General features: G+C 34.7%; 2 protein-coding genes and 1 long non-coding RNA gene across 5 annotated transcripts in view; 1 reads left to right on the forward strand and 2 right to left on the reverse strand.

Annotated features, from left to right (window-relative positions):
- LOC127836482 (F-box only protein 6-like) overlaps positions 1–9,777 on the reverse strand; it is a 48,429-nt gene extending 38,652 nt beyond the window's left edge. Inside the window, exons 1-3 of one of the 2 annotated variants that reach the window (XM_052363138.1) lie at positions 9,630–9,777; positions 5,175–5,355; positions 3,416–3,514 (exon numbers count right to left, since the gene is read on the reverse strand). In XM_052363138.1, the coding sequence (XP_052219098.1) occupies positions 3,416–3,514; positions 5,175–5,325 (250 nt within the window). In that variant the 5' untranslated portion in view covers positions 5,326–5,355; positions 9,630–9,777. Of the gene's footprint in view, positions 1–3,415; positions 3,515–5,174; positions 5,567–9,629 lie in introns of both variants that reach the window. The other variant, XM_052363137.1, reaches the window with a different exon arrangement.
- LOC127836481 (protein farnesyltransferase subunit beta-like) overlaps positions 1–21,170 on the forward strand; it is an 80,269-nt gene that overhangs the window by 20,400 nt on the left and 38,699 nt on the right. Inside the window, exon 1 of one of the 2 annotated variants that reach the window (XM_052363135.1) lies at positions 10,082–10,192. The exons of the other annotated variant lie outside the window; for it this stretch is intronic. Within the exon in view, the coding sequence (XP_052219095.1) occupies positions 10,097–10,192 (96 nt within the window). The 5' untranslated portion in view covers positions 10,082–10,096. Of the gene's footprint in view, positions 1–10,081; positions 10,193–21,170 lie in introns of those variants that run through there. 2 annotated transcript variants of the gene reach the window in all.
- LOC127836490 (uncharacterized) lies at positions 17,829–20,436 on the reverse strand. The gene is made up of 3 exons (XR_008028783.1): positions 20,257–20,436; positions 19,980–20,043; positions 17,829–18,891 (listed from the first exon to the last, which is right to left on the reverse strand). It is a non-coding gene; the product is annotated as an uncharacterized LOC127836490 (long non-coding RNA).

Genomic DNA, 21,170 nt, shown 5'->3' on the forward strand with positions numbered 1-21,170 from the left:
ATCATGAGCACGTTGTGCTCAGGTGAGCTAAAATGAGTAAAAAAAATGTTGCTTCTATAGTTATAGGTTTTTCTAAGATTTGGACCCAGTTTGGAAATTAGCCTAGATATTGTCAAGAAAAACATGCATACCCAAGTTCATCAAAATTGAGTCATAAACATGGCTTCTATAGTGAAAACAAGATATTTTTTTAAAGATTTCACCTGATCACCTAACAAGTTAATTTAATATTGAGTCAAACATGTAGATTCTAGAGTGGTAACAAGGCTTTTTTAAGATTTGACCTGGTGAACTAGTTAAAGGATGCCTATGACCTAGATTTAAACTTAAACAAGATATTGTCGAGATATAAATTCCTACAAAGTTTCAACATGATTAAGCCATTAATGTGGTTTCAAGGATGAGCAAAAGATTTAACCTGGTGATCCAGTATTTTCAGGAGATATAGTTTCATCAAGATTGGGTGAAAATGTTGCCTCTAGATTCGTAGCAAGCTAAAAGTAAGCTACTCATGACCCACAACGCTGGACACAGACTACCGCACTAGCTCAAACTGAGCAGTTTGTTCTAATGCAAGCAACACAAAAAACATGGCAATTCCATAAAAATAACAAAAGGTTTTCTAAATAATACTTATTAATGTACTTATTAAAAATCAATGCAATCCTAGCTTAGGTCTGTGTAAAATGTACCTATACATGTACACACAATTATAACAATGTCAATGCAACACCTCCATCAGGATTCACGTTATTGCATAAAAACATTTTTTCCTACTTTAAGTAATCTGTGACCTTGACCCAACTGTTTTATGTTGAAAGGTCAGTAGATCAAGCTTACCACTCCGATACTCGAATGCTGGGCCTCACAACGTCAAGGACATGTTCACTGCAGCCTACTTCAAGTAAATCTATAATCTGGTATTTATGACAAGACCTATATGAGGTAGCCCAGCATCCAACTGGACCATCTGAAATACAAATGGGCCTTCTGGGAAACAGGGTTCAATGCATGTGCGTAAAGAGTTGTCTCAGATTAGCCTGTGAAGTTTGCACAGGCTTCTCATGTAGGAAACTTTTTTTAAACACAGAGAGGCTCAAATGCATAATTTGAATTATTTGTATGAACTTGTTTTCTTGTGTGTTCTGATTTAATCTACTGGTATATCAAAATCGAATAGTAATTTAGCAGTTGTTAATACATGTACAACACAGCTATTGGGATTACCTATATAAAGTATATAAAAATCCAACTAGGAATAACCTAAAGAAACTAAATATTTTATTGAATGTTAACCATGACAGTTGATGGACAAAGTCTCAGGCCTTTTGCGGCAGATAAAAAGATTAACCTAATTTGTGGTGTTTTTTTTTCTTTTTACACATAATTGGTTTCTTGACCTCTCTTGGACAAGTATTGGTCATGTATGGTATACATATGGTGGTTTTGGCCCAATAATAATCTTTAGGTCTTCAAAAAATGAAGGCACCGAGAAATTAACGGAACACATTCAAAATACAGACATCCTCACATTGATGTGTGGCGTAAAATGTGACTGACATACAGAGTTCATTTATGGTACAAAAACTGGTGCTAATGTCTGGCCTGAAAATGGTTTTTAATATTATGCTTTGAAAGTGGAACTTTTTTTGCATTTAATTTTTTCTTAAAACCAAATACATAGTAAACATGTACTGGTTGCTAAGAAAAAGGCAAATGCTTTAGAGCTACGTCAAAGTTCACAAACAGTTTGCAAAATTGAAACAAAATAATAAAATAGAAAAGAATTTATGATTTCACAAGCTTTTGGTTTTTATTCTTTATTGTGAGAATATATTTTTTTAATTTAATTTATCCAAAAGACCATATGAATTTTACCAAAATTACCACATGTTTCAGAAGCTTTTTCTTCAATTTTCAAAGTTTATAAAGTTCTTGACACCATTGACAAGAAATATGTTTTGAAATAGAAGCATACCATGAATGTCCTTAATTTCTTACAATAACAAGAAAATTCGTCGAATTGATATCCCCCACCAATTTCAAAATTGTGACAGACGGACAGACTGACCGACAACGCCAATTCTACATCCCTCCGCCTTAAGAGGGGGGGAGTAATTAGTATTAATGTACAAGAAATTAAGAATGGTTGGTGAACATGGGTCCAACATGTGTGTATCATTAGTATTTGGGAAAATAAAAACTTAAAACATTTTAGTATGGTAGAATCCTTACCAAATAAGGCATATTTAATCAAAATGTGTGATTTTGACCTTTGTGTGTGAATTTGACCATCACCCTAGCAACCTGGATCTTATATTAGACAATCGGCTAGATAATGGATAACAATTGTGGACAGTTATTACAGAATCCCTTGATGCATAGTAAAGGAATGACAAAATAATGAATAATTCATCAAATTTGTGACCTTTGACCTCAATGTGTGACCTTGACCTAAGCCCCTAGGATAATGGGTGTTGAATGTGAAGCTCCCCCAGATGATTGAGAACAACTATGGCAAGTTTCATGGCTCTGGCTCATTTGTTAATGGAGATAAAGCTCTAAGCTTAACTTAAAAAGCAATTGCCAAGATACAAAGGGCCATAACCTCGTTATTAACAGATGGTGTACAATGCCATTTGGCGTGCATCATCCTGATATCCATATATATACTCATACAAAGTTTCAATGAAATCCGCCAAAGCACTTCCAAGATATGGCTCCGGACACAAGAGTGCCGGACGGACGGTCGGACGGAAAGACGGACGGACGAATAACGCCAAAACAATATCCCTTCGCCTAAGGCGGGGGATAACAAAGTATGCGTATGAATTTGCAAAATTTTAAATCCCATAAACACTCAAAGTCAACAAATATTTCGTACAATTTTTCGAAAAATAAAGTTAACACATACACAATCAATATTCCATACAGCAATAGCTAGAATTTAAAAGCTACATGTGTTCTGGTAACATATATTTAACACGATTAAAAATGCTTGTACATTTTGTATTTATTTTGTGTGCCACAATATATTTCATGAGAATTTCCGGCTACGATATCCGAACATTAACGAGTGAACACGAGATTGGCTTCGGCCAGCTTCCGATGCACGATGTAGTTCTCATAACTACATCGTTCATCAGACGCTGCCCGAAGCCAGTCTCGCTTTAGCTCGTAAATGTTTGGATATTGTTGCGCGAAATTAAAATGGAATATATTGTCACACAGAAATAAAAACAAGCATTTTGTATCTCATTAAATCTATGTTACCATACCACATCTAACGTTGAAATTTTGGCTTAACTATAAGGAACACTGATTTTTATGGGTTAATTTTATTTTGCCAAATATTTTGCGAAATTTCGTTGATTTTGAGTATTAATTTTACTTTAAATTGAAAATAAAATCAAACCTGTGTGAGTTAATTGGGACAGTGGATGAAGGCCTATAGGGGATTTTTCTACCTGCCAACCATCTCCCCCTGACTTTGTCACCTTCCAGTGCTTCATATCTGAAAAATAGACTGCATTATTTGTTTCTTGCTCAGGGACCTAATGGCAAAGTTTTTAAACCCTTTCCCACTTATAAGCTAAGTGAAAATGGCTATGTGTAAACAGCATAAAACCAGAACAGCCTGCGAGTAACTCGCAGTCTCTTCAGGTTTTTTGCTGTTTGCTGCTAATCAGTATCGAAGGTTTTGAGATGAAGCCTAAAAAACTTGAATGCATTAAGAAAGGTCTTTAACTAAATTTAACTTTGTTAGAGACTAAAAATGCGTAAAAATACGTATCTAAGAGGTAAAGGGTTAAGAAACAGCAAACGTAAATCTTAAATTGATAAACGCTATTGAAGCCTTATACTGTTCATGCATACTAGAAATATGTTTTCAGAATATTCTGTTAATGTCTGAACAGTGCTTGGATGCTCAGTATTTTACATTTTGGTTTCATTTTGTGAGTGTATACCAAATGTTATGTAATGAAAAGGTAGCCATGACATAGTGGTTATTATGTCCACAATAAAATTTGCGTAAGTGTTCACATAATTCCTTTTCTGACACTGATGACATAACATCAGATGTTTGGACACTGTCAAATCCAGTGCATATCTTACTGTGGACAAAAAGACAAAGATTCATAATTCAGCCAAAACTGTTTGCAATTAAATTCCTTTCTTTACGTATCGTATACACATTCAAGTGATTAAACTGTGTAAGTATGAGTAAGATTAACCCAGAAGTTTATGTGTTGTAAAAAAATAAAATGGGAACTATATATTCTAATGCAGAAAAAAATAGACAGAGGGTCATAATTCTGCTCAACTTGTTGCAGCCATAATTCCTTTCTTTCAGATCAACTAAACATTAAGGTCATTCAACTGTGAAATGTTGAGTGATATCAACCAATAATTAAAGAGGAGTTAAAAACACAAGCTTCAGGATATACCTACATGTGCATACAGTTGGACATAATATAGGAATATTAATACATAATACAGGGCAGCAGATAAGGATCATTTTATCGTTTTTTCGATTTGTATAGGACATAAAACGAATTGAAATAAAAAATATGTTGTACATAACACGATTATGAAAATGGAAAAACGAATTGCAATTGATTCTTAGTCGTATAAGTTGTATCGTTTTGCTTCGTATCGCATAACGATTTGAATAAGTATATTGTGAGCTTCAGTGCTGCCATAATATTTGTAGTAAGTTTATATAGACACATGTTTGGCCGGCTGCAAAGCGAGGACAGGCTAGGAAACTTCCGTTATTGGCATGCGCGCCCAGTATTATAAAACAGTATGAACTAAGGCTGGATCATGTAATATTTAAAAGAACACAATAGTCAAGCACAATAATAGTACCAAACACAAGGATGCAGAGGAGAAAATATGTAAGTTTTTATCAAAATGTCAAATAATAATTGACAAATAGTTTTGAAGGAAAAAAACTACTTGTTACAAAAAAATCTTGTAGTAAAAACTAATTGACATGAAATCTTATCTGTTGCCCTGATAATATGCATGGGCGCATAATAATTTGAAACAATGAAAATCTATATTGCAGATCTATAACTTTTTATTGTCTCATGCATTTCTGACCAAACGAATTAACACTGACCCACACTAATTAGACTAGGGAAACACAGAAAAATCCCCCAAATTACCTTGTGATGCATCACAATTCTTCATCAAGTTCCTCTCGTACGGTCTCTTTATATACAGCCTTCGGAAATCTTCCTCTTCACCCAATGAATGTAATAAATTCTTTGAAAACTTGAAGTCACGTACACATTTCTGCAGCCAAAAACCCCTCATGTCAAGAAGTGCTGCAAATCTCTTACAGACCTTGAAACATGATTTCAAGTCATTGAGAGGCAGTCGACGAAAAACTTCGAGTATAATGTCATCTGGAATTTCGTCAAATGCAGAATTTGCACCATCAACATGGTCTGAAGACATATCACTAAAATAAATTCGTAATTTAGCCTGGACTCCTCCCATTCTGACCTTAAGAGTGTGAATGGATTGGGTGCTTTTCTGTCGTATTGTAAAATACCTGCAATGTTAAAAGAAACTAATAGCAATAAGAAAGTCACACAAAGAAACATTTAAAAAAATGTTTCACTCTTTTTTACTTACTTTCCTTAATTAATTAACCCAATGTGATGTATTTTTTAAAATATTAAGGGAACATTCTAGCTATAAAAGTCTCTGGTTGATAATATTGAGCTACATTTTATATGGGAAATATTGTAACACAAGCCATGGTAAACATTAAAAATCAAAATGGGAATGTATCATTCTTAACAAATATTGAATTAACCAAATTATGGTTCCAACTTTTTAAGCACCAAATAGGCATGTTAACAATAAGTATTTAATGGGCATGAACAAATTAAATTGTGAGTCATGAATCCATTAATTTGCAATTATTTTCCCCTCATCATTAGTGTGATATATTCTAAGAGGTATGTTCTTTTAAAATGATTTGATCAAGTAATACTGCATTTTATTCATCTATAAAAAATAGCAAATAAAAACAAGTTTGGTATGTCTGTATTTACAACACAAACACATGAAAGTGACAACAAAAGAGGGGCATATTTTAAAAGGGTGCAGCATAAAAATGGAAGGTGTGAAGAAGTCTGACCTTGACCTTTTAGGAATGCAGACAAGTTTTACACACAATCTCATTAAAGATTGAATTTTTGACAAGTGAATTCAAATCCATCAATATATGGCAAAGTTATGTCAGAGACAGGAATTTTCATGTTGTTTTTTGGCCAAATTTGACATTTGACCTCTACATGCAACCTTGAACTTTGGATGTGGGACTTTTGTTTTACACAACATGTCGTCTTATAATGCTTTACTTTTTTGCCAGGTTATTTCAAAAGCCCTCAATAAAAGGCAAAGTTATGGCTGAGACAGAACTAATCAAGCTGTATTATATACAATTCGACCTTAAACCGCTAAGCTTTAGCTTGACCTTCAATGTAGGGAGACAGATGCTACACACGACACATTATCTCATGATGGTAGAAAGAGGATTTTTCACATTAAGAAAATAATTAATCAAGATAATGAAGCGAACGAGCCCAAGAATTGAACCTTGCGGAATCACAAACAACACCCTCTGCCAGTTGTATTTCTATTCATCAATAACTACTCGTTGCTGTCGCTTAATCTGTCCGTTCGTTCTTCCGTTCCTTCATTCGTCCGTTCGTTCCTTCGTTCTATCGTTTGTACGTCCGTGCGGACGTTTGTTCGTCCGTCCGTTCGTTCGTCCCTTCGTCCGTCCGTTCCTTCGTTCGTTCGTTCGTCCGTCCGTCCGTGGGTCCGTACGTGCGTCCGTCCGTTCATTCCTTCGTTCTGCCTTTTGTTCGTCCGTCCGTTCGTTCGTCCCTTTCTCCGTCCGTTTCTTCGTTTGTTCGTCCGTCGGTCCGTAGGTGCGTCCTTTCGTTCGTTCCTACGTCCGTTCGTTTATTCCTTCGTCCGTCCATTCTTTCGTGCGTCCGTTCATTCGTTCGTCCGTCCGTTCGTCCCTTCTTTCGACCGTTCGTCCTTTCTACCGTTCGTTCGTCCCTTCTACCGTTTGTCCGTCCGTTCGTTCGTTCGTCCGTCAATTCGTCCGTGCGTTCGTTCGTCCGTCCATTCCTTCGTTCGTTCATTCTTTAGTCCTTTCCTTCGTGCGTACGTTTGTTCCTTCGTGCGTCCATTCGTTCGTTCGTTTGCCCGTATGTCCGTTCGTTCCTTCTTTCGTTCATTCGTCCATTCGTGCGTCCCTTCTTCCGTCCGTCCGTCCGTTCGTTCGTCCATCCGTCAATTCGTCCGTCCTTTCGACCGTCACTCCATGAAAAATATCTTAAACACTATTTAAATTTGATTGTTATAGTATGCCAAGAGTAAGAATAAGTGCACTAGCTTAATTTAGATGCGGGGTTGCACCCCTTAGAATAGAAACAGGCAGATACGAGGGAGTACCCGAACATGAACGGACTTGCTTTCACTGCCTCATATATATATATATAGAAAATGAAGAAATGTGTTAATGCACTGCAATTTGTATGACAGAATTCGCCAAGATATATTTGTTAACGTTATTAATATTGAACCTGATTTCTTATCGTTAGAAACTTCAGAATAATTTTGTCAGTTAATGTCTAATGAGTCCTTTGTTAAATACACTGCCAAAGCATGCAATGACATTTTAATACATCGTAAACACTGTTTATATGTATGATACTTTTACACGTGTATCTATATGTACCTTTTAAAATGTTTTAATGATATTCATATCACGATAAATCTGTCCATAGTCGCATGTAACTCATATTTAGTGGTTTTGTACATTTTATTGTATGTATTTTAACTAAACTACCTTTTATTATATTTTATTAAATGACACATGTTTTAATCATATATACAATTGTATGTGCAGAAATGAGACTATAATAAACTGTCTGTCTGTCTACAGTTTCGTACTACGGCACGTTTAAAAAAAGTAATTAAAAGTATTTGAGATCGCAATACTTGTTTGCATCCGTATTGAATTAATATGATGATGCATTATTGTATTTCATTTATTTTTTTCTCAAAAATATGTTTTTATTGATTTGCATGTCTATGTGTTTTATGTGAAAAAATTGCTTCCTGTCACCTACCACCCGATTTTACAGCGTTACATCAAATAGCTAGCTGTGTTGGAGTCTTTCTGTTAATCGATCAATTTTATTTTTGTCAGTCTTGTGCACAATAACACAAAGTCAACCATTCATAATTAATAATAATTAACACCTACACAAACCTAGCCCGATCACACAGTTTCTCAAGTACATGTAAAATTGACATATACAGTTTGTAACGCGCTTATTATCTTCTACCTTCCACAATTAATTAGCGCCGTCTTTAATAATGAAGGGCTCTATTTAAAAACGGATTACTGAGAACTTAAAGAGTGAAAGCCGAAGAATTTAAAGCATGCGATAATATCACCTGTTTATTATAAAATTAATGTACTTTGTTGTGCCTGTTTAAACTGGTTTTCGTAAACATGTTGTTTATACTCAATTCATTGTTTATATGAACACACAACCAATACTTATTAATATTTTAAATACTTGTTTCACACATGTGTGAAAGTTTAATGATAGTTTATTAGTATATTACAGTCTCATCAGCATATATACAATCACGACATACAAAAAAACATAAGAATAATAATAAAATGCTGCCACTCGGAAGTATCGAGTTATAAGATACTAGAATATTATATCAACACAAGAATCATCATACACTTAAAGTGATATGAAGGGAGCTAAACCCTGAATTCAAATTACAGAAACTGTAACATGAACTACAGAGTTACCTCTCTTCGAAATACCGTAAAGTTATATAGTCTCCACTAAAGTCTGGAAATCAGTTTAAGGGGCCTTTTACAGATTTTGGCATGTTTTGAAGTTTGTCATTAAATGCTTTATATTGATAAATGTAAACATTGGATCTAAAAAGCTCCAGTTAAAGATCAAGAATAAAATTTGAAGAAAGGGGAAAAAAGTAGCCCGCAGCAGGGCTCGAACCAGTGACCCCCGGAGTCCTGGATTAAAAACCAATAAGACCGCTCGGCCATCCTGCCAAGTATCTATAAGAGACGTATTTTATACTTCATATAAGCAATATTCGTAGTTTCACAAAATTAAACGACAACAACAGAACTCTCCAAATTATTCAATCGTTTCGCGTTGCAACGATTTATAATTTTCAGGTTTTTAAATCGTCAAAAGATGCATATAATGGCTATATTAGACCATAGTAAATGTTCAGTATTACTGTTTCCTCACAAATATCATAACTAAAACGAAAATTGCGAATCTAAAACAACTTTTTTCAATTTTGTCAATTTACCAAAAACGTGAAAAGATCCCTTTAAAACAGATTTGTTCAAACTTGGAGTTATGAGACTAAATCACATTTAGCACAGTACAGTTAAAGACTATATTACATAATAAAGGTTTGATTGCCCCCACTGACCTCACCTTAAAATTTGCCATAAGAAATTAACCATAACATACTGAAAGCGAAAATAAAGCACTATTGCGAATAGTAAAAACATGTCTTACAAAATCATATATCGCCTTAAGTCCCTCAACACATTTCTTCAAGAATAAAGGGCGACAGTCATCAGGACCACATGCTTTCGAAGCTTTTAAGGAGCTCAAATGTTTGAGCAACTAATCCTGTGAAATAATAATGTCTGAACAAAAATTTGTTGGTCCTATTTTTGGAAAAGTGGGTAATTTAGAATTATCTTCCTGCGTAATAATGAGGTTTCATTTCTCAGAATAAGGGACTTATATAACATTCAAACTACTTTATTGTTAGATGGAAGAATTATTTAGTTTTCCTGTTTGTGATATATATGTCGAATACTATTACTTTTCAAACGTAAAATAAACATTTCCAAAAAAGTTACTGTCACGGATAGTTCGGCGACCAAACATCACATTCAAGGTAACCTAGCTCCTGAAGACTCCATCTAAACTAATCAAGCGTTTGGGTAGCCACGATCAAATGTAGGGAATTAACAATGCAATTGCACAATTTTCGTTGCTGCGAGCCATCTTTTGAAGAGAGAAACAGTTTTAAAGAGAAAGAAACACCAAATGATACATCTATTGAACAGGTTTCTGAACAGAACTTTTTTATGTTGTTGTATTTACTTTTTTCATGTAATTTCGCGATCTTGAACAAATTGGTTACACACAACCAAGAATCGGGGGCTACTTTCGCACGGGCGTGTAGAAAAATCGAAATCTCCTTATAGTTTACTTATATACTTCAAGTCTGTACTATTTTCAAATAATGAAAACATAATTTACAGGCAAAAGCTTATTTAACAGCTGCTAAAGATGACAAGGGCAGGGGTCTGCCACAATAAGATAACTTCACCTTGTTCAAAGAGCTTGGAGAAATATATGCGCCCTACTTTTCAAGTCAATTCATTAACAAAAAATACTTGGAAATCAACTTCCAGCAAATGTAATTTATTGCTTCAGACCAGTTTAAAATCAAATTAATCTAATTCAGTAAAATATCTTATATTTTTCACACATCATCAAGCTAATGCATAAATGCCCTATCAATAAGGTCGCGGTGGTGTAGTGGATGAGGTGTCCGCCTAGCGATCGGGAGTTCGTGGGTTCGCTCCCTACTCGGGGAGCGTTCTAATTATCTCCTCCACTGGTTCTTCCCACGAAACGAACTCGATAATGTCCGCTCTAAAGGGCGCATGGCAGTGTAGATAGATAGATAGAATAGCATTTTTCAGATAAATTGGTATTGATTGATGACTTTTGAAATGACCATGTTTGGATCGTGTTACACGCTCACGGGTCTATCTCTTAAGAAATTGGCCCCAGTTCGCCATTCACATTGAAGACCTTTTAGGTCAGACGGACACCATAGATAAATTCAAATAACAGCTTTGCAGATTTTTTATGCACAGGTCTATTTATACATATTGCAGTTTTGAGGCTCAACAAATCAATCAAAAGGCACCACTGTTGCTTTAGCCGAAAAATTACCTTAATATAAGACAATCAATTAAGATTATGTTTCTACTACTTTCATGTACGATTGTTCAATTTGTCAGGTCCTGTATAGTTAACAGAACTAGCATAACGACGCACATTAAGATCCGATACGAGTACTAGTAGATCGAGTCAAGGATGGTATGCAATTCTTTTTAACACAAGCAAATGATTCAATGATAGAAGCATGCAGCAAATTGGACAAATACTGTTGAATGGGCAGCAAATTGGACAAATACTGTGGAATGGGCTACTATATAAAAGAAACTCTCAGTTCGTCGTAATATTCAAAAATAGTCTCAAAAGTTTATTATTCAAATACATGGAGTCATACTTTAAGTTATAATTATCTGATGGACTTGCTGACGAACTTCGAACTCGTTTGAGATTACTGTTTAATTTTTTTTTAATATCCATATTTTCATATAGGCTTATTTTTTATTTGCCTTTTATCTTTATGTTTTTATTTGTGTTGATAATAAATACTATGCATTCCTTCCAAAGTAGCCACATACATGTATACGTTTTATTTACTGAAGTTTATCGAACCATCCGCGATACAATTTTTTTTTTTTAATTTCGGCGAGTTCGATTTTTTTAACCTTAATGTCTTATATTTAACGTTTTTATTGTCGTACATCAAACGTATTTAAATGTTTTAACCATTGTCATAAAAAAAACTAACCAGTATAGGTCGGCTTGAATGTTGTTGTTGTTTTTTTGTAAACTTTTGTGTACGATTCCTAATTTAATAGGAATATTCAATGACATACGGAACTCATCAAAATCAAGTTTATGTTTTATTTAAATAATTAAAAGTTCGTTAAGCGAACGTGATCGAATGTAGATGAAGCAAATAATCGCAAAACACAATATTTATTTTAGTGAATAAAAAATAAATGATCTGAAACTAAATTTTGACACCAAATTAAAATGTTTAGGGTCGGCACAAAACAGGTTCGACTGGGCTACCATAACATATTATTAGTATGAGTCTATAATAAAATGTTTCAAAGCAATAATTCGGTAATTATGCATTATCATTCCTCAAATGTCCATATCAAAGAGAATGTGCATAAATATTGATAAACTGGTGATGACAAAAAATGTTGCAGATTATGCTTATATTAATCATGACATCATATTTTATCATCGAGAAATCTTGTCTGCCGTTAAATTGTAAGTTGATACAAGTATATTGCATATTATTACATTTATAAAAACTGAGGAACATGTCTCCAGTCGCCTCATTCTCAAGCAATGCTTAACAAGTCTGATCATCTCTGAATTGCGACGTCCAAGTATGTTGACTCACATTTACTCTAGAATAATTATTTAAGCATCGTGCCGTACCGATTATAATTGAACTATTATATGGACCATAATAGTTTCCAGAAAATACAGCCTGCAGATGGATTTCGTGATAACAACCGTAGCAGCAGGGATTGAAGTCTCTCAAACAATGATAGGCCGGAGAGAAATTCCCAGAGTGATCGACAGGGGAGAAATCCCAACAATGACAGACGGGGTTTGAATTACTCTAACGACAGGAGGGGAGGGAATAGTGATAATGATGGGCAGGAGAACAGCAGATATAGTGACAGGCGGGGTGGGAATAATGGCCGCGATATGCAGGAAAAAAGTGATCGTGTTGTGCATGAAAACAACAGATATAGTGACAGGCTGGTCGGGAATAATGACTCTTCTCAGAATAGGGGAGGATGGCAGAGGGGTGGAACAGGACGTGGAAGAAGCCGTGGTCGTGGGCACTATAGAGGTCAAAACAGAAACAATCATTAGTTATAAGCCGGGTTTTGGAATGTCCGTGGATGGAATAACGTCTCTAATACTGACAATTTTAACTTACGCTATTCATGTATTATTAAGGAAGATTTTGACATTTTAGGTTAAGCAGAAACGCACCTGTGCAACAATGATGTTTTAAATGTTGATGGTTTTATTTGGTATGGTTTAAATAGAAAACAATGTTCATAAAAATGCCAGAAAAGGCTCTGGTGGAGTAGGGTTTTTAATTAAAAAGGATTGATTAGATTTTTATAATGTATCTGTTTTAGATGATAGTCATGAGGGGATTTTATGGATTAAATTACAACATAAATATTCAGAGTATGCAATAATACCGTGCGTTTGTTATTTACCACCTGAAAACTCATCTCGTCCCTTTGATGTAAATTCTTTTTATGATCAATTGCTGACTGGAGTGTATAAGAACCAAAATATGGGCAAAATATATATATGCGGGGATTTCAATAGTCGATGCGGGGAACTGGATGATTTTATTTCAGGTGAGGATGATATTCCACAGCGTAATATTGTTGATTATGCCACAAACAAATATGGAGAGCTATTTGTAAATTTTTTAATTAATACAAATATGTGTATGCTAAATGGCCGTAGTAATGGGGAGAATAATTATACATCAGTTTCTGTAAATGGAGCATCTGTAGTGGATTATTGTATTACTTCTCATGAGCATCTGTGTATTTTCAAAGACTTTAAAGTCACCCTCACATCAGATCTGATCATAGCACTTGATAGTATTGTAAACATTACTCCTGTTGGCATTCCAGACCACTCGCTGCTGTCTTGGAATATTGTTACTAACTTAGAGTACGAAGGTAGCCGTGGTGCTAATATTGTTTCTAGTCATGTTAAATTTGATCTGGAGAATGTACCAAATGATTTTTTAAATGATCGGTGTGTTTTAGAAGATGTAAATATTTAAATAAATAGATTGGAAAGTAACGAGGTAAATATCAATAACATTGATAATGTTTACCAAGATTGGTGTGATATTGTTAGAAATAATATGTATAAGAGTGTTCCTCATAAAATTATTGTAAATAATATGTCTAGCATGTTTAGGAAACATAGACAAGGCAACCTTTGGTGGAGTGTTTTACTTACAGATCTGTGGTCTAAATTATGTACTGCTGAAAATAAATGGTTAAGTTGTACTGTTCGTAGTCTTAAACATATTTTTAAAGCTGATTATGTTAAGTTACGCAAGCACTTTGACCGTGAGGTACAAAAAGCGAAGCGTACATATTGGTTTAATTTACAGAATAAATTGTTGGAGGACTATAAAAGTGATAAAAATAACATTTGGAAGTCTATCGGAAAAATTGGTGTAAATAACTCAAAGAAAAAAGCTGATCCCAGAGCAAGTTGTTTTGGACAATTGAACAGTCTCTTCATCAATTTCAGATGTATTGAATAAATGGAAGCATGATTTTAGCTCACTCTTTAATAATAGAAATGTACAGGACTTATCTGATGTTGATAGCGATAATACTACTCTTGGTAATGAAATAATACCCATTTTAATAATGATATAAGTATTGCAGAAGTTAAGAAAGCAATATGGAAAGCTAAATGTGGGAAAGCTTATGGGGTGGATGAGATACCCTCTGAAGTACTTTTTAATGATACATCCATTTATTATTTACATGTGATGTTCAATGTATGTTTTGATAATGGAATTGTACCATCAGTTTGGAGTAAATGTATCATCAATCCTATCCCCAAGTCTCCTACGCTAGATCCTAGAGACCCGGTGTCATATCGAGAAATTGCCCTTGCGTCTGCAATCTACAAGGTCTATTGTAGGATACTTGATGATAGGTTGAGCACCTATATTAAAAGAAATAGTATTCTAGTAGATGAACAGAATGGCTTCAGGAAAAAACGTAGTACTGTTGATCACTTACCTTCTCTAACAAGTATTATAGAAACCCGTAAACAGCATAAATTAGCAACATTTGCTGTTTGTATTGACTTTAGAAAGGCGTATTATTCAATAGATAAAACAAAACTTTGGAATAGATTTCTTAGTAATGGTGTGTCAGGAAAAATGCTACAGGCAATCAAACCTATATATAATTATGTTTCTTCCTGTGTTAGAGTTAAATCGCATAAAACGGATTGGTTTGAAGTAAAATGTGGTTTAAGACAGGGGTATCGTTAGAAAATTTAAATCGTTAGATATTGGTGTTAAAATTGATGATGAGATTGTATGTGTTTTATTATATGCTGATGATATTGTACTTCTGGTCGATAATGAGCAAAACCTTCAAACACTATTAAATGTACTAAGTGAATGGTGTAATAGAAATAGCATGGATATTAATGTAGGAAAAAGCAATATTGTTCACTTTCGTACAAGATCTATGCCGAGATCTAATGTTGTGTTCACATGTGGTGACCAAGTGATAGAATATGTAAATCAGTATAAATATCTGGGCTTAGTTTTGAATGAGTTTTTGATCTTGATGGTACTGCTAAGATGGTAGCTCAGTGTGCTAGTAGAGCTTTAGGTTTACTTATTGCCAAAGTTAAAACAATTGGTGGTGTACCATTCGATGTCTTCACGAAGCTTTACGACTCCGCTGTTTGGCCAGTCATTGCTTACGGGGCGGCTATATGGGGGCCTAAATCCTTTTCATGTGTAACAGCTGTCCAGAACAGGGCAATGCGGTTTTATCTAGGAGTGAATAAATACACCCCAAACCTTGTTGTTTCTGGAGAAATGGGTTGGACTCCAGTCCATATCCGCCAATGGAAAGTGGTGGTAAATTACTGGGCCCGTCTTTCCACTACCAATTCCTCTAGATTAAACAAGCGCACAGCACTCTGGGCTAGCACAAAATCAGAAAGATGTAAAAATTGTTTTTTCTTTGTGCGAAAGCATCTATCTCATTGCAATCTTAGACATTATTACGATGTTTCTATTTCCAAAGGTGTTATTGTTAAGGACATGGAACAGTTTATGTTAAATGAGTATAAAGTAGATTGGCTACATAGAATTAACTCTAGTAATGGTGTATCAGGTAGAGGTGGTAAAAAGCTTAGAAGCTACTGTATATTTAAGCAGAACTTTGGTGTTGAGATATATTGCAAATTAATAATCCCTAAGAGTCATAGACCGGCCCTGTGTAAATTTAGGTGTGGCGTTGCTCCGATTCGCCTTGAGACAGGAAGGTATGAAGGTCTGCCTGCTGACAGACGATTCTGTCCATTTTGTAGAGATAATACAATTGAAAATGAATGTCATGTATTATTAGAATGTAGCATGCATAATGATATCAGATATAATCTTGTTGAAAAAGCTGTTGATTCTACTCCAAATTTTATGAACATGTCGAATAGCGATAAGATGAAATCCCCCTTTATCAATGAAGGATTAACAAGAATCTTAGCCAAAACCTGCTTTTTAATTTTACAAAGAAGACAGTTTTACATGTGTTAATAAGAAGTAGTGTTGCATGTTTTATGTAAATAGCAGCGATAGTATATTTATTATCTTTGATATATAATGTACGTGTGTATAGTAAGAAATTTTAGTCATAAGTTGATAGTGTATTGAGCGTCTTTGTGTATAGAATCTATTCTATAGGATTAAAGGTGATACATTTTGTGTAACGCTCAACTATAGATCTTTATGTTTTAATGAAATTAGTTGTTTATTATAAAAATGTCTCCTATTATTTTATCATCTAAAATAACTGTTTTATTAAAATACAGAAGGCCACTGTTAACCAGTCCACTAATGACCTGATCCTATCTGGTAGTCACTCTTTTACTTCATTTTTCACTTTGCGCATTAGTGCCCTGTTTTACAATCACCAGTGTTTTATCAACTTCAATATTTTATTACAGGTGTTTAACAAAAGGTTAACAGGGGTAATCTGGTTTTAATGATGTATGTAAATGAAACATGTACCTGTAAAAAAGGCAATAGTTTTAATCGTAATATCACACATTTAAAATGTCTATTACAAATCTATAAGATTTGCCATGCATGTTTGTATATTGTGTTATTTTATGTATTTTATTGTACATGTCATGGATTAGACAATAAACTTTGAAACTCTCTATGCATACATACATATCTAGCACTATTTATTTGTAGCATACATAATTGTCTCGGTCTTAAGCTACAATTAGTTAATGTTTATATTTCCGAGATGTAATATATTGAATTGAAATTTTCTTTATGTGACTGACTACTATGTCCTTGTGTTTTAAAGACCCTTAATCTTCAATGGCATTCTTAAAAGCATTTCAAAATATATGTTTATATATTTAAGTAACCTAAATTTGTTATCCAATTGTTCTCTCACAACAACTTGTGAACTCCTACGTCTAACTGATCTTTAGCAACTAAACGCACTTGAGAAACACAGATGGAACTCATGTTTTTTTAACTTGGGTTACCATCTAAAACAATCAAAGCACATGAAGATCATTCAATCATTGATTAAAAAATTTGCCTTTAATAAGGCCCGGTCAGACCGACTAACGAATATGTAACGGAGAAAAACCGGACAAATATGCAGAGTTTGGTTATTCGGTGATAAAATTTACCTGCTCTGCCGCTCCCCTTACAGAAATCTAAGGCCTCTGGCTACCTATAGCGGTTACCTAGCTGCAACCTAGCGGCTACTCAGCCGCTACCTGTAGCGGCTGAGTAGCGGCTATTTAGTATTTCGTATGTTAGTTTTCCGGCTACTTAGTAGCGGCTATGTAACGGCTACCTTTTGTGGCTACTTTTCCGCTACCTGTTCTGGCTACGTAGCGACTACCTTTTTCTGGCTACCTAGTAGCGGCTACGTAGCGGCTACCTTTTCTGGCTACTTTCCTGCTACCTAGTAGCGGCTACATTACAGTTTTTTCAAATTAAACACATTTTTAATTCCAAATTTAAGGCAAAAATGGTATAACACAGCCTTATCAATAGAAATAAGTGTTCCAGCAAATGCTTAAATTCAAACATCAAAACAAGGGCTGTTTGTAAAACATGCATGCCCCCATATGGGTGTCAGTTGTAGTGGCAGCCATTGTGTGAATGCGTTATAGTAACTGTGACCTTGACCTTTTACCTAGTGACCTGAAAATCAATAGGGGTCATCTGCCAGTGATGATCAATGTACCTATGAAGTTTCATGATCCTAGGCCTAATAATTCTTCAGTTATCATCAGGAAACCATTTTACTGTTTCGAGTCACTGTGGCTTAGACCTTTGACCAAGTGACCTGAAAATCAATAGGGATCATCTGCCAGTCATGATCAATGTTCCTATGAAGTTTCATGATCCTAGGCGTTAGCATTCTTGAGATATCATCCGGAAACCATTTTACTGCTTAGTGTCACTGTGACCTTGACCTTTGACCTTGTGACCTGAAAATCAATAAGGGTCATTTACCAGTCATGATCAATGTACCAATGAAGTTTCATGATCCTAGGCGTAAGCACTCTTAAGTTATCACACGGAAACCATTTTACTATAATATTTCGAGTCAGTGACCTTGGCCTTTGACCTAGTGACCTGAAAATCAATGGGGGTCATCTGCCAGTCATGATCAATGTACCTATGAAGTTTCATGATCAATACACAATTGATTATTCTGCCACTAGAATGGTTTTAAACTGATTTAAAAGCACTTAAAAGTATGTATTTCTGATGTGTCCAAATCAGAAAAAATTAAAACTGCGATCCTGAATGAAACGTCTGAAGTGGTTGAATCCTAGTCTAATGTTTGCTAGCACTATAACAATGTCAACAGCTGTTTCACGAACACGACCCGCTCCTTTACACCGACTCTCTGCAGACTCGACTTGTCAACGAACCCGTTGGGCGCCATTTGTAACTCTACGTGTTTTTCCAAACAACGACGACAGTTCAGGTTTTAACGGGGGTTCTTTAATGTTGAGCAACATCAGTATGATCAACTCCAAAACAATCTGTGTGATGGATAGCCTTTACAGGTATCTGAAATAAACAAAATTAATATGCTAATGCATAATATAAATCACATAAACTCTGAAATAAGAGAATACATATTAATCACATTTACAATACTAAATGCACAATAGTTTCAATTGACATTCTAGTGGCAAACGTTTATAATTTCCCTTACGAAGCATCAAAAAGTAATACAAACATATAAAACAAGGTAAGACATACACAATGGCATTGCATGAACATTGTTCACATACAATACATTAGCTAAAGAAACTTCAGCGTACAGTTTATATAGTATTGACATACCTGTACGCTGAAGCCATCCCCGTATCGAAAGTCAACTAGAGTCGTTACATATTGATGTCACGTTATGAATCAAAGAAAACTAATTTTCTTGGATACATTTCTACATATATTGGTGAATGAATATAAATTACTGCACCGGGGACTATTTTAAGGTTCAAATGTTTCGAATGCATCTTACAATAGATTAAAATAACTCTCATTAGTTACTTTTTTTGCTGAAATTGTAAACATTACTTTCGTTTTCTGAAATCTATTATTTGTGATTAACAACTTATGTCTGGTGGATTATAAGACTGATTTCAGTGTGAATCAGGTACTTTAAAATATTATTTACTTAAGAGTTTATATTTACACTACAATTTATTTACAAAACAAGCCAGAATAATCTAAAATACCGGGAAATGTCATTCTGAATTTGAAAATACTTGAGCACATGGTATGTTACTAAAAATAGAAATAATGTCATTTGACCGTGAAATCTCGGGTGATTCGCATTTCAAGAAAGTCTGTCACATCGCTGTTTTTCTCGATATGTATCAAGAGGAATTGTGTGAAAGAATACATCAGTTAAAAAAATCAAAAATTGAAAAATGTCAATCTTTCCGATCAAGTGCATGGTTGATTAGGGCCAATAACTGCATTTAAAAGCTGTTTTGGACCGGTCTTTGTTAACTGTCAACTTTTCGGGAATTTCTGGTTGACTTTCCTAATGGGGTTGGTCCATAACTATAAAGTCGCGCCAGTCAAAAATCATAAAAAGCGACATTTAAAGTTATGGTAGTCAGAACTAACAATACATAATACATTACCGATTTAGGGAATCGAACATCTCTTCCTTCAATCCTCTCACTTACACATCTACATGTGCGGCTGCTGTAAATTAATTACATGCAAACATTAGTTAGAGCCATTTAGTTCAACTGGTTTAAAAATAAAGATAAGAAGTAAGAACCATTGAGCCGCTAATTCTGCAGTCGCGAAAACATGTTATCCAAATTAGAAACGTGTGAAATCATTCCAGAAATACAAAACAATGTGAATGCAGTTCACTACAAACATCAATAGACAAAGAACTACAATGCATACCTTATAATCAACGCATCTTATTTCAAACCATGCAGCACCACGGCCTCCAATGTCAGCCCAGACGAACTTAATTGTAGTCAGAATCCACTAGAGCCATCAATAGCACCAAGAGTATTGGGGAAATTCCAGCTGTCCCTGAAGCCGTCCGCTATTCGAGTCAAATCGGCAGCTGTTGTTGGCGACGGCATCACCTCGTCAGCATACTCATATATGCTCTACAAACCTGTGGTGTAAAAGATAACAGTATGATAAACTAGCGTGGATTACAAGTGTATGACACAGTAGATAATCCATGACTTAGCGAGTGGATGCTTAGGTCAATATACTACTTGATAAACGGTGCTTATAATTGCGTGCATTTCCAGATATTCAAACAAGACAGTACTAATGGTAATGAACATTTTAGGAGGTTAGTGTTGTAATGATGATAGAAGTAGACATTAAAATATATGAATATATTAAAATGACTAACAGAAGCCTTTTTAAATTAATTTTAACACTTTAGTAAATTAAGCGGTACTTACTTCTGGCACGAGAAGAGAAATAGTGTTGTGTGGTACCTTCCAGCCAAATCGCAGGGAAATAACATTGTACAGGTTTGGAATATAATGTGTATTTTTACCATTTGAAACCCATAAAGAGCGGGGCCATTTTTAATCCCAGAAACATGAGTTGAACAAACTTTGTACAGGACTGATATACAATGTAACATACTTTATACTACTAAACTAAATATTTAATTTAAGATGCATGTTTAAAGTTTTTCTAAGTAAGTCAGTATTTAAAATGTGAGCCCTAGTGTGTAGTTGGGAATTTGTTTTTCTTAACTACCATAACGATTTAGTCAAAATTTTCAAAGTTTGTTTTTACAAATTGGCTACATTTTTTTATGTATAAATTATTTGTTTTCATAT

This window comes from Dreissena polymorpha, chromosome 6, assembly GCF_020536995.1.
Source record: "Dreissena polymorpha isolate Duluth1 chromosome 6, UMN_Dpol_1.0, whole genome shotgun sequence".
Taxonomy (NCBI): Eukaryota; Metazoa; Mollusca; class Bivalvia; order Myida; family Dreissenidae; genus Dreissena; species Dreissena polymorpha.